This window comes from Pungitius pungitius, chromosome 9 (assembly GCF_949316345.1).
Source record: "Pungitius pungitius chromosome 9, fPunPun2.1, whole genome shotgun sequence".
NCBI classification, from domain to species: Eukaryota; Metazoa; Chordata; class Actinopteri; order Perciformes; family Gasterosteidae; genus Pungitius; species Pungitius pungitius.
Window position 1 is genome coordinate 2,455,617 of NC_084908.1, and position 12,599 is coordinate 2,468,215.

General features: G+C 46.5%; 2 protein-coding genes across 4 annotated transcripts in view; one reads left to right on the top strand and one right to left on the bottom strand.

The window, feature by feature from the left end:
• pkn1a (protein kinase N1a) overlaps nucleotides 1-8,292 on the bottom strand; it is a 32,810-nt gene extending 24,518 nt beyond the window's left edge. Inside the window, exon 1 of the mRNA XM_037472557.2 lies at nucleotides 7,360-8,292. Coding sequence (XP_037328454.2) covers nucleotides 7,360-7,380 — 21 coding nt within the window. The 5' untranslated portion in view covers nucleotides 7,381-8,292. The remainder of the gene's footprint in view (nucleotides 1-7,359) is intronic.
• Nucleotides 8,293-9,868: 1,576 nt separating this feature from the next.
• Nucleotides 9,869-12,263, top strand: c9h19orf67 (chromosome 9 C19orf67 homolog). Of its 3 annotated transcripts, XM_037472476.2 has the most exons (8): nucleotides 9,869-9,938; nucleotides 10,273-10,440; nucleotides 10,689-10,887; nucleotides 10,963-11,101; nucleotides 11,243-11,352; nucleotides 11,523-11,711; nucleotides 11,800-11,919; nucleotides 12,014-12,263. In XM_037472476.2, exons 2-8 carry the CDS (start codon nucleotides 10,311-10,313, stop codon nucleotides 12,141-12,143), a joined length of 1,017 nt encoding a protein of 338 aa, XP_037328373.1. In that variant the 5' UTR covers nucleotides 9,869-9,938; nucleotides 10,273-10,310; the 3' UTR covers nucleotides 12,144-12,263. The 3 variants fall into 3 exon arrangements, with proteins under 3 accessions (XP_037328373.1, XP_037328374.1, XP_037328375.1); XM_037472477.2 differs by lacking the exon at nucleotides 9,869-9,938 and having other exon boundaries at nucleotides 9,982-10,440; XM_037472478.2 differs by lacking the exon at nucleotides 9,869-9,938 and having other exon boundaries at nucleotides 9,982-10,404.
• The last annotated feature ends 336 nt before the right edge of the window (nucleotides 12,264-12,599 follow it).

A 12,599-nucleotide genomic window follows, 5' to 3' on the forward strand; every position in this document is an offset into this window, starting at 1 on the left:
AGCTACAGCCTTTTAAACAAAACACATCATGTGCTGCATTCCACATATCTACAAACATTTCAGATTAAGTTTTTATTCCTCAGCCTTTCATTTGCAGTAATTACTTTCATTTATGATAAGTTTCCCAACTTTTGATGGACCACAAAAGCCTGTTTTGAATTACCCCGTGTGCAAAGACCAGTGGATAATTGTAAATGTTAATGGGGTGGGGCACCTTCTGTATTGAATGGTAGGGGAACTGCATTCAAATAAACTTGGTAAACTGAAGCAATATTCATTTTCATACCAAGTAATTGGTATGACAGTTAATGACAAAAATCTTCAAAAACAACAGAACGTTGTTGTTTACGTTTCTGGCAGACAAAAAAAAGAAAAAGAAAAAGCTTGATCCAGTCAATTCCTAAATTACACCGTTTCTTTTCTTTTTAGCACTGCAGTGCTTGACAGGAGAAACTGCCCCGTTGCCCCTGGTAACCACTTCCTTCAACGCTTCCCCGACTGGCAAAGCTGTCATGTTAAAGACATGTTCTCATGTCATCAGACATTGTGCGTCTCCAGGAAGCTTCGGCAGTCTCACAATAAATAGACCGCAAGATAGCCGAGCTCATACCAGCGGGGGGAGGGGGTGGAATATGAAGCAGGGTTTCCTCACACACTTACAAAACAAAATTGTGACAAGGCAGATAAGTTGGGAGACTAAAGCTAAGGTATTATTAGCTCATTGCTCTTGTCTCAATATTGGTGCACGACAGCCAGGAAGTAACGAAACATGATGTCAGGGTCATGTAAATAACAGCAAAATGAGATAGCTATCGTTTAAGTTGCGCTGCTTTGTATGTGTCAACTCTGAGCGTGAACACAGTAAATCCTGCTTCATAACATTCCAAATAACAAGGAAACTTTGTCTAGGTTCTCTACTGCGGCATCGACCAAACACCGCTAATCATAAAACTCAAAACTCCTTTCAGTGTGTGAACACTGGTATTACGATTCAACTCCACGTGTCTGAATAGTCCTGATAAACCCCTGAAGTTGGAAAATTCACGTCAAAACAATCTGTAATTTCCCACATTCACACAACGCATACGTCTGAATGCGTGAGCAGCGCACAAATGCATAGAGATGGGTCTTCATGCAGCAGGTATACAAGACAGAACACATCTGGGTCAATTTGGGATCAGTTTCCCACTCTCAACGGGCCGATGCACTCTTAAAATACCAGGCGGGAAATTGTACAGGCCACTTACTAATTGAATTCTAAATAAATTTGAAGAAGAAGAAGATCTGGCAACCACTGAGCCAACCAAAGCCTGGCAACCCGCTCCACATTACGTTGCTCAACAGGCCACACAAAAGCAGATTATGTGACTTGGTTATGTGATGCAGTCGCTTCACGAGCAGACATGCAGCGGCTTTAGGCCAACACATGCAGTATATTAAATCGTGTTAACCGCCATACGAGATTCAGACAGTTCTGTGCAGACATACAATTGCTACATTTCTTTCTCCACCGTTTACTTGTACTAAAAACGCACAATGTTTGGGTGTCTGTCATTTTAATTGGGCACCACATCCTGCCGCACTGCCCAGTTTCTGAATTAGTCAGAAAATTCTTTGGCATTGGGGAAACTCCACCACCAGTCTGTCCGTCGTTTTTATATGGCGGTACTGTAGCGTCAGCGGAATTTATTTATTCTCACCAAAAACACATGCTTATGTCACATCGTGCTAGGTCTGATTACTCTTGGCAACCATCCTTATAACCATGCAAGGGGAGTAGAAAAAGTGCATGCTCCACGGCAACACTAACCAACAAAAGACTTACACGCGCCAATTCTTTGTTTCAGGGTGACCTGTTGGATCCGATGGAAAGGCAATAAGGCGTAACAGCCGCACAAAGCAGCAGTTGACTGGAACTAAATTCGGGAGCAAAGTTTTCTAAACCTGGTCGGATAGAAATCATTCAGCGGTTGGCTTTAATTCACAGCGATGCCCCCGACCGGCATGAGCTCTCTGGTTGCAGCTCAAGGGAACCGCGCCTGGTTCATCCCATTAAGACGGCCCGACAGCACTTTGTTCATGAACCGTTTACCAGGCCCCCCCCCCCCCCGCTGTGGGGAAAATCACCATTCTTTGTGCAGAGGGACGACAGCATTTCATAGTTGCAGAGCAGCAAGGAGTGAGCTGGTCAAAATGTCAAAAAGACACAAACTAAACCCCTGTAAAAACATGCTCTCTCTCGTAGCTCCTCCTTCGGCTTCTGCGTCCTCAAATATCTTGTCCCATTAAGGGAAGAGCACGTTTCCCCAAAGTAAAAACCCTCCCCGAAATGACCACATAACACTTGCTTTCTTACTAAAAAAGAGCTTTGACCTTTCAATGCAACAAACAGGTGACCGCTCAATGAGTGTTACACGCACAGCATTTCCAGGCTCACTTGGCCCATTTGCAAAAGCACATTCACAAGGAAACAACGGTCATTGGTTTTCAGTTTAAGAAAGACAGTTCGCTTTGAAAAGAAAAATTACAAGTAGTCGTTTCTATATGGCTCGACGTGCATTTCGAGCGGTCAGTTAATCCAAAATAAAAAAGGTCCTGGGGCGTGAGTTAACCTCGCAGGAGTGGCTGTTTAAACGCCATGACAGCACTGATCCACGGGGCTGAGATCGATGCATGTGGCCCCGAAAGGGAGGTGGGGGTGGCTACTGCCATAATGAGAAGGGGGTCAAGGGTCGAGGTATGTCAGGTCGCATGGCTACCGCAGGTGACGGGTCATGTGAGAGGGAAGTGTGGAATAACGGCCGTTACATAAAACCAAAAATGGAACATTTTTCCGAGGCAGACATGAAGACTCTCCAAACTGTTGAGCCTCACAGGAAGAACTGTGGGGCAGGAAAACGTCTGCGGCAGTTAAGTTTCAGCTAAGTGACCCCTGCCTGACCTAATTGCTCCTGAAAATCCTCCTGACCACTGCTGCCATTTTCCCTAACCCTCCCGGAAAGCCGGGGGGGGGTTCGATGGTGTGATGACAGCCCGTTGGCCTGTCGGAGTGTGTGTGTGTGTGCGCGCGCCTAGGGAGGAAGGCGGGTCGATCTGAGGCAGGAATGCAGGGGTACATCGCTATGAGGTCATGGGAGTTATGAGATGTTTGCACAGGAGGGAAGGCGAGATGTGAGTGAGGGCTGGAGGCAAAAACAAGTAACGCAGGGAGAACATGAGAGAAACAGCAGCTTGGAGGCACTAATCCCCTTTAAAACACGCCACTTCAGATCGCCGTGCAGGTTGTGTCAAAAGCAAACACCCTCAGCTGGCAAATACCACATACGAGGGCTGTGCTCCCCAGCTCGTTGGGGGTGGGGGCGCAGCTTGGCATGGCGAGGGTGTGGTCACACAACGTGCCCCAGCTAGGACCAAGAAAAATGAACCCGCGGTGAACTGAATGTGATCCGACAGACAATACGACCTATTGTACTGCTGCGGCTGCAGAGCCCCATCATCAGCACAATGCCCTTTAGACCTCCGCTTCCCTCCACCCTCGGGGGGGCCCCAAAGCAAAACGCCTTACCCACATGCCAGCTGGGTGAGGGTTAGGAGCCCGCAATGACCTGGCGAAGAAAAAAAAAAAAAGGCCAAGTCCACAGTGACCACGCGTTTAAAGAAAGACATTCCAAGTGTTAAACAACCCAGCAGAACGCCTCGTCAGCGAAGCCTCTTCTAGTCTAGTTCTCCTTTGCCAAGGCTATTCCACGAGTTCCTCCACAAAACATGTTCCAACTTACAATGAGAATAGCGAGGCAGTGAAAGTGCGGAGTGCTGCCACCTGAACGTGCCGCTCCCTTCAGCTTTAAAAAAAAAAAAAAAAAAAAAAAAAAAAAAAGAGTTCAGATGTTTTCAGAGTGATGTTCTCATTTGGATTGGTTTATTTCAACACCCTTCCTCCTGAATAAAACTAAAACCCATATAGTTTGACAAAAGCGCCTGTGATATCGACAACGAGCTGGCCCCTTAGGGAGAGTCCATATAAGCTTCTGTGACAGAGACACAGAGTCAGACTGGCTGACTTTCCTTAACTGGTCTCCTTCTTCCTCAGATGTTTTAGGTTAAATGGGAATCCGAAGTCCTTGAAAAAGGACTTGATTCTGACGCGTTAGATCGGTTTCAAAAGCCAACTTTCTAAGAGGAGCACAGGGATGATTTGCTGCTGGACTCTATATGACCCGTCTCTTCTATAATCCATTCCTCATCGCGTCGCCAACCGTTTCATAAACGGAGTAATTCCCTTGAGGGTCCGACCACAACATAAAGCACACAGTCAGTCGAGCCAATATGAGGTTATGATCATGTGTTACAAGCCTAAATTTAGCATTGTCCATGTGAGGGATGCCATCATATGATGGGGGAGCCCTGTTAGACTATCTTGTTTGATCGAACGGAGATGCCTGAGAATATTTGTTCTCTCCGAGTCTCCAGTTGCTCAACGGTTCCTCTGTGCTGTAGTGTGGGTTCTGTCCTCTTACATGGCCACAGGGCAGAGCTGCGAAAAGCCTCCTCTGTTGAATAGCTGTCTCCTTACGTCATGTAAGGCTTAAGGGAAGTACTCCTGTGCATTCCCAGGAGCGTCTGACGGTGTGTGTGTGTCTGTGTGTGTGTCTGTTACATCTGTGTGTTTTGGATTGTGTGCACTTGGGAACATGGACATTTTTGCCCATGTTTTTCGTCTCGGTTAGTTACCACGTGAATATTCAAACGCCCAGAAAGCACCACAGATTCCTGCACAGAGCAGCAACATGGCGACACCCCCTCACCAGTCCTCCCTCCTCTCCCCTCTAACCTTTATCAGGAAGCGTGACGCAGTCGGGTTCAGGCTCCTGTTGGGGCCGTTTAAATGTCGCCTTCCTGTGGGGAGGGCAAACAAATGGGCCGCTACGCGAGGGGTTGAGGAGCTGCCCGCTTCGTATCCACGGTAACGGAAGCTTTGAAGGGGAACTCCACAAACTTCACACATGCAAGCCTCTTTACAGGTGTTGGGGAGTACTGGTGCGCGTGTGAGAAGAGGGGTAAGGCCTTTAAGGGGGCTGCAGAGGGTCACATCCACCACGAACCTTTGGACATGGTGGAAGATAAATCTGGCGGCATGGTGGGGCAGCCGAAAGGACTCGCACAAGCCGTAAAAAAGAAGAAGGAAAAAAAAAGGAAGCGTAAACAGAGAACCTTGGATAACAACACACCTGTTTCTCTAAGCTATTGCTTCTGCTATAGCAAGAAAGGTTCTTTGGACAAAGGGGAGGGAAATAATGGCTTCGGTGTTGTCCGCACAGCACCCAACGACAGAAGCCCCTCGTGTTTCCCGTCACACGGGATCCAGAAGTCAAAGATCCAAAAGGGGGAGACCGTAAGCTCTGCCCATCCCCACTTTCGTTCACCGCCACTTGTCCTTCAGTGTCAAAGAAGAAAAAACACACCCCCGGTCGCTCTTTTACGGTGCAGCGAAGATCAACATTGACTCGCATCACTGGAAGAGCAGCGCGGCCTGGTCGAGCTCCAGCTGCCTCACTGGGTTATTGATTCAACCGACATGACGTGTATCCCAGACCGGTCATTGGAGCGGGCTGACAAACCAGGCAAGGGACAACTTTAGCGGCTATCGGTTTCGGCACAGGTTTTCAAACCCTGGTGGTTTACCCATATGGGGATTCCTGTTACTTCTTTAATGACCTAGCCGTCTAGCCTGAGAGAGGATGGAGGCGGGGGGGGGGGGCACATAAAAGGCACCGAAGCTAGAATTAAACCTTGTTGAAGTGGCAAACTAACCCAGCATTTAAAAAAAGGCACCCAGTCAACATGCTGCACTCGAGGAGAGTAATTAAACAGACTGTGGGACATTTTACGACAAACACATGCAGAGGTTCAACACTTCCTAAGGGAGCACGCGGCGGAGACACGTCGGAGACAACGTCAGCCTGCAACTGAGAATTATTTAAATTAGTTTATTATTCAACTGACTATTTTAGCTCCAGGACGTTGTGTTTCATACCGACCTGAGGACAAAAAAACACCCACAGTTGCCAATTCCCACCAATAGTAAACAAAGGCGTAAGAATCCCTAAAGGAACACTTGCCGAGCAACAGAGAGTTCAAAGAGCAACAGGTCGACTTAAAAAAAAAAAAAAAAAAACGAGGCCACCACGTCTGAATTCTCCCATATCACAAAACCAATCCATAAACGGCATGCCTGATGGATAGGAAGTGGGAAAACAAGTTAGTCGCTCAGTCTGTGTTTCATGAAGTCAGTGACTCATGCAGAGATACCCAATAAGAGGAAATGTGTTAACCCTTCAGCGCAAAACAGACCTTTTTAAATATGTACGTTCTTCGGAGAACAACTCGTCCAAATTTCTGCATTTCCACCTGCAAATAGACAGACGGGCGTCTGTCACTTTCTGCATCTGCCTGCTGACTTGTGTCAAAAACCACAATGTCCGGCCCGTGTGGTATCGCTCCAAACCTGCAGACTAAAGTGACAATGCACTGCTCCGATGGTGTCATTCTTAGCTTTAGTGAGTCTTATGAGCAAAACAAAAACAAGCTCGAGACTCATTGGGAAATTGAGGGCGTTTTTTCACCTGGGTGCACAAAGCCATCGGCTTAATGCTCCCTTGAATGAGTAACACCTAATGAGAGGTGGGGGAACGTAGAGTGTGTCGTTCCATAACAAAATGAACCTGAATGGGCCTCGGTGCACCTGCCTGTACTCAACACCTTAAGGGCACAGAGTGAGACCCACAGCATGATGCAACACTCCCCTGCACAACCCGGAAAGCATCCCATCATGAATTAATAACAAGAGAAACTATCTATTTACAATTCAACTGAGCAGCTGGTGGTTGCTGGTGGGGGGAGGGGGGGTCCCCTAAAAGCCACCAGGGGGGCTTTTCCCTGGGTTGAATCTCTCGCTGGCTTCACTTGTCCAGGGATTTAGAACATTTAGAGTTTTATAGAGTTATTTCTCACCTGTTGTCCAATGGATTTGAAGTTGTGATTGATCGTGTTGTGTTTTAAACCAGCAGTTACCAAGTGAAAAGATGATTTTTTCTTTTTGGGCAGAACACATAAAAATGGTTCCGTCCCCCCCCCCCCCCCCCTCCCTGATACTAAACACTGGCTTATCGGCGAATGCAAATCCCAAAAGGAAAAGTCCCTACTTGGTCGGGCTGAAAAATGAGTCGGAGCGGATATGGCTTCGTTTTAAGGGTTCACCGCATCCCCAAACTCTCTCACACACACACACACACACACGTACACAAACCCACGTTAGGGGCCACTGGTTTAAATCGGGAACGGTATCCTTCGCCCACTTACTTGTACGGAGTCGTTGGCCATCGTGGTCCCGGTTGCTCTGTTGTCGGCCAGTTTGCGGTCTCACAGGAAGCCTCCGCACATGTGGGATCTGGACCTCACGTCAACGTATCGCCTTCCTCCCGAGACAATGAAAATAAGGGACTGCTTAATTTTTTTTTTTTTTTTTTTTTACAGAAAACGGTTCCGGGTGTTGTTGCTGCAGGTGTTCTCTCAAACTTTATACAAACAGTGTGTATTGACACAAAGGGAAAAAGAGTCTCGATGTAATCCGCATTGTTAGCTGGCCGCGCCTGAATTGATCCTCTGGGTTTAACCAGCGTTAACTCCGGCTTCGCGAAAATACAAAAATTGCGTTCACTGTCCGCAGTTTTTTTCCTTTTAAAAACCCAAACCACAGCAGATATTCGCATTACAACATGCGAGCAAAACTAAAAGGACTCGACGGTCATTGTTCATCTGGCCGTCCAACAGCTAGCGAGAGCCCCGTGAAACCCGGCAGCGCTGCTCCGTCAGGTCCTGAACCCGACCGGAGGTACGGTCACATCCACAGGCCACGTGAAGTGTTAGGAAGCCCCTTCTCTTCTTCTTTTTTTTCCCGGGGATATCCGTGGTACGTGAACACGCCTCGGTCTCGTATCTATCACTTGGCACTCACACAAAAAAAAGAAGAAGACGCCGCCTGTCAGCCGTTCGCCGGCCGCTCGCGCAGTCAAAATGAGCGGCAATAGAGCGTTTGATATGGCGAAAGCTTACGTCAGAAACGTGCCAGCATGAACTAAAAACGGGTTCTTCGTGGCGGTTCACGGGATGAGAGAAGGAAACACCTTCCACGTTCACGCCCCGGGTCACTGACGGGAGACAAGCTCGTTTCACTTGTACGTTATGCCCTGCTGCGCGGTCCCGACGCTCCAGCAATGCCGCCGGGCTGTTCATTGGTCCACGGTTGGGCGCTCGGGGACGCGCCCCGGTAGAATCATGTGACCTGCGCTAGCCGCTCTGTGTTCTTCTGAAGCTAACTGTTGATCATGTGTTGCGAGATGTTACGACAGCCATTAAGTGTCAATAAAGACAACAGTAAAGTGGTGCAAGAAGTTTTCTGCTCTTTACCTTGCATTGAAAGTACTGACTATGCAAGATTTAGAATAGTAAAGCCCACGCAAATCATATTAAGGGATTACAACTACTGATCGATATGGTGAACATCCCTCTAATGTTGCAGCAAATCAAGGCGTGGCTAATTTGAATTACGTATTACAAACGGAGCTGTTTTAAGTTTGATGGGGCAGGTCTCAAATCAAGTTGTCTGAGTTAAGGGTCAATTCCTCACTTTTGTGACATTGTCCAAAAAAGATTATTTGATAGCAGACATGTAATAAAGACTTTTCAGTCAATGTGTTCATTCTCAAAAGGATTCCCTATTCTGAAAATAATCCAAGTAAAAAGCACTTAGTGAACCACTAACACTGGGGTTAAATCTCACTAGTTGATGTTTTGAATCTAGTATATTAGGCAGGTAGGTTTAATTATGTCAATAAAAATGCTGCAAAAACCAGTTGAAGTTGATCTCATCTCACAGAAACAGCAGTACTACAATGCAAAACTTGTGTGTTAGTGTGTGAGAGAAAAAAATAGAAAGAGCCGCACGAAGAGTGAAAAACCATGATGGGGAAGGTACATAATGTGTTGGTGGCGTGAGGGGATGTCTTTTGTAGATTTGACAAAGTCAAACTGGATGTCATTTGCTTAACTGATTTGCATGATGAAAATTAGCAAGGAAGAACATGGCAACTGATAGTGACCTCAATGCTGTAGAATAAACATTCAATATCCTAATATACACTGCACATGACAGGACAATCTGTACTGTAATAACTGAACTTAGTCTCTTGAAGTTGGCACTGATGTGATTAGAGCAGCAAGGACAATGAGATTGTAAGATAAAATATAATAAGGTTTTTGTTGTAATTTTTTTGTTTTGGTAGCCGTAATCCAGACAGTAATAGGAACATAAACAATGTACATGATTAAAATACATTTGGGGAATTTTACAAATGTACCCCCCCCCCCCCCACACACACACATTTTTATTTAATTTGTGTGTTGAGAAGGAATTAATGATTCATGAGTCCCTTATTGGTTACAAAGAAATTTTAAAAATGTGCTTTTTTTTGCAATTGAGTATTGATATAAAAATGTGTAATATAACATGCTGCATGTCAAAAGGTGCAAATGTTTCTTGGGTTATAAGAAAGAAATGTAAAACTTGGTTTGTGAGAAAGATGCTTCACAAATTTGCAATGATATCATTTAGAGAAAACAAGGAATCCTGCCTCTGAGGACCTTTTTTCCTGATGGTTTGTTGAGCTGGCATGGTGGGTTTAGCAACATAACATTACAAAAAGATAATTTTTGTGCAAAAAGCAATAATTGATACTTTTCATAACATTGTAACCTTCAACAAAAGCGATGATTTAAAAAAAGCCTAATTTTGTTATTTCTTGCTGAGACCCTTTGAGCTTTGACCTTTGACACCCCGCGATGCACGATTCTGATTGGAACGTCTTGACGATGGTCGCAAGGTAACCGCTAGCTTTACCGCTAGCTAGTAGCCTAGCTCATCCGTTATCAAAAAGTCACAATCAACGGACCGCGGCGTGATGAAATATGTATTGATCTCGTGGATCGCTTTTAGTTTACAACAATAGCAGTCTGTTGTCCTGTCGTTATTATAAGTTGTTAACGTTACTTTTCTAATTCTCGGGTTAATCGCTAGCATCGCGGCAGTTAGCTAGCTCGCTAGCATTGACAACCCACTAGACGGCTGTAATATAGCAGTTAAACAAACGGTGGAAAGGCGATACAACGTGTGCTATTCTTGAACATTCAGTTTATTCGCCCTATTATTTTCAACAGATTCCCTAAATCAAAGCAATTTATCAACAACAGACAGGATGACAGACATTGAAGTTGAGTTTGAGGCCCTGGTTGCCTCTGACTCGCCGTCGGGACGAGGTGCATTTGGGGTCCTGCAGGAGGACGTGCGCGGTGAGAGGGAGAGCCTTCAAATCCCCGGACAGCGAGGTCAAACACTAACGACAGCAAGTTTGAATGGAATACAGTAGTTTCATTTACTTGTTTCATGTTTTATTAACGTATATTCACTTCTTTCACTGTTGTCGGTTGCTACAACAACCAAATAACTACGGTCCTCCCGTGCACCGATGCTTTAAATTCTAATGTTATTTTCCAATGTCAAAATTGGAATAGTGGAGTAGAGCTGGTGTCACTCGCAGGGAAAGGTTAATGACGTTCACTCATCTGCATTTCAGAAGTGGAGCAGCCGTCGTTCTTTGCCGTCGTAGCTCCTCCGGCGCCACCTGGCGGCGAGAACGCGCCCTGCAGCTGTGACTGCGAGGCCTGCAGCTGCCCGGGGGTCAGGTGGATGGAGAGGAGCCTGCAGTCCATCGAGCTGCAGCTCCGGTTCCTCATGAGCAAAGCGGATGACCTACACAACTGGCTTGTCGACGGGTAGGCTCCCGTCCAAGTAGAAAGTAGCCATGTGATTTTTAATCCTGATATTTTATGATTTGTGTTTTTTTGCAGACCGGATCACCTGGAGGGGGAGGCTCTTGCGGCCGCGGTGCCAAGCTTCCTGTACACCTGTCAGCCGTTCTTCAACCTCCTGGAATCCACAAGCTCCGTGTCCCAGCACACCCTTCTGCCCTTTGACATCTATACGAGGGTTGGTTCAGCCTCCTGATTTAGGGTTTCAAATGAAATGAATCCCTTTAACATTTTTCATTTCAAGTGATTCATTTGTGTTCAGAGATTAAAAAAAAAAAAAAAAGTAGTGTAAACCAGTGTGTTGTGTGTTTGTGTGTAGCGTGCACAGCTGTTGGACTTCTCTCAGCAGCTGTGCGACAGGTTGGAGCAACTGGTGCTGACCTACGCCAGCTGTAATCTCCTCTGTTTGGACGAGACCAACCCGAACAGGTGAGGTACGCGTAGAGAATCAAGTTTAGACCTGTATACTTACAGTCCGTTAACCCGATTATCTAAATTGTTAATGGTTCATTTGATTACATGTAAGGTACCCGTGTCTTTACAGCAGTTGAACGTTTTTATTCAGCTTATCCCCCTCCCAAATCTCCCATCGTCCCCAGCGTGTCGCACTTCTGCATCGGCTGTAGTCAGGTCGGCCCTCTGAGGGTGACGGCGTTCCGCTACTGTAAGCCCACGGCGTACCTGGCCCAGGTCGACTCCGGCCTCTACAAGCGCATGCGCTGGAACGTGGTGGGGCCCAGGGACGAGCGGCGGGCGGGCGGGGCAAAGATCGTCTGCGACACCGAGTAGTGAGTCCGGACGACATAGTCGGCCCACGCTTTTCCTTTGGTTCTACTTTCTCCCTCCCAAGTCTCTCATGGCCGACGTCCCCCTCAGTTACTTCCTGTGCTACGAGGACATTCCCAACGTGCACGCCGACGCAGCCAGCGTGGTGAGGATGTGGTCCATCGGCCTGTGGCAGCAGGTGACCCCCGACACAGATGACATCGATGACTGGTAACGGCGTAGTTTTTTGTTTTTCTCCCCCAAAAAGAGTTGTGGCCAAAAACGAGAAGTGCTTAGTTTATTTCTCTCCCCCCCCCCCGGTCAGGGTCCTATGCCGGGTTCCTCAGGCCAACTACCACAAGCTGTTGTTCCTGGGCAGCGAGGAGCCGTCGAGCTGCAGCGCCACAGAGTACCTGCAGCAGCTGCTGCTCCTGTCCCGCCCCGCGCCAGAGTGACGGTCACACGTACAGGAGCCGGACCCGGCCTCGAAACATCTGGATGCCAAGTTGAAATCACATGACTGATGCATTCGGGGACTGTTGACCCGTGTTTATCAAAGTAATGGTTTTATTGCGTTTGCTGTTCAGTGTGTTTTGTGTGGAGAATATTTTTATAAAACAGATTGTAAATTTTAAGTTTTTTAAAAGTTTCCAAATATCTAAATCGTTCGTTGTGTTGTAAAGAAGTCCAGAAACCTTATTAAAAAAAAGAAACACTTTATTTACAGGACACATTGTAATTATTTCAATGCAATCAGACTTGTCGTTTAGAGGAAATGCAGAAAACATCACAATTTAAAACAAGCTGCCATGATTTTAGGCTCCTCAAGCAATGCGCCATTTACTTCAAGTTTCATGAAGACTTTTCCATTTGCTCAAGAAGCCTCACTTTAGTTCACAATAAATTAATCT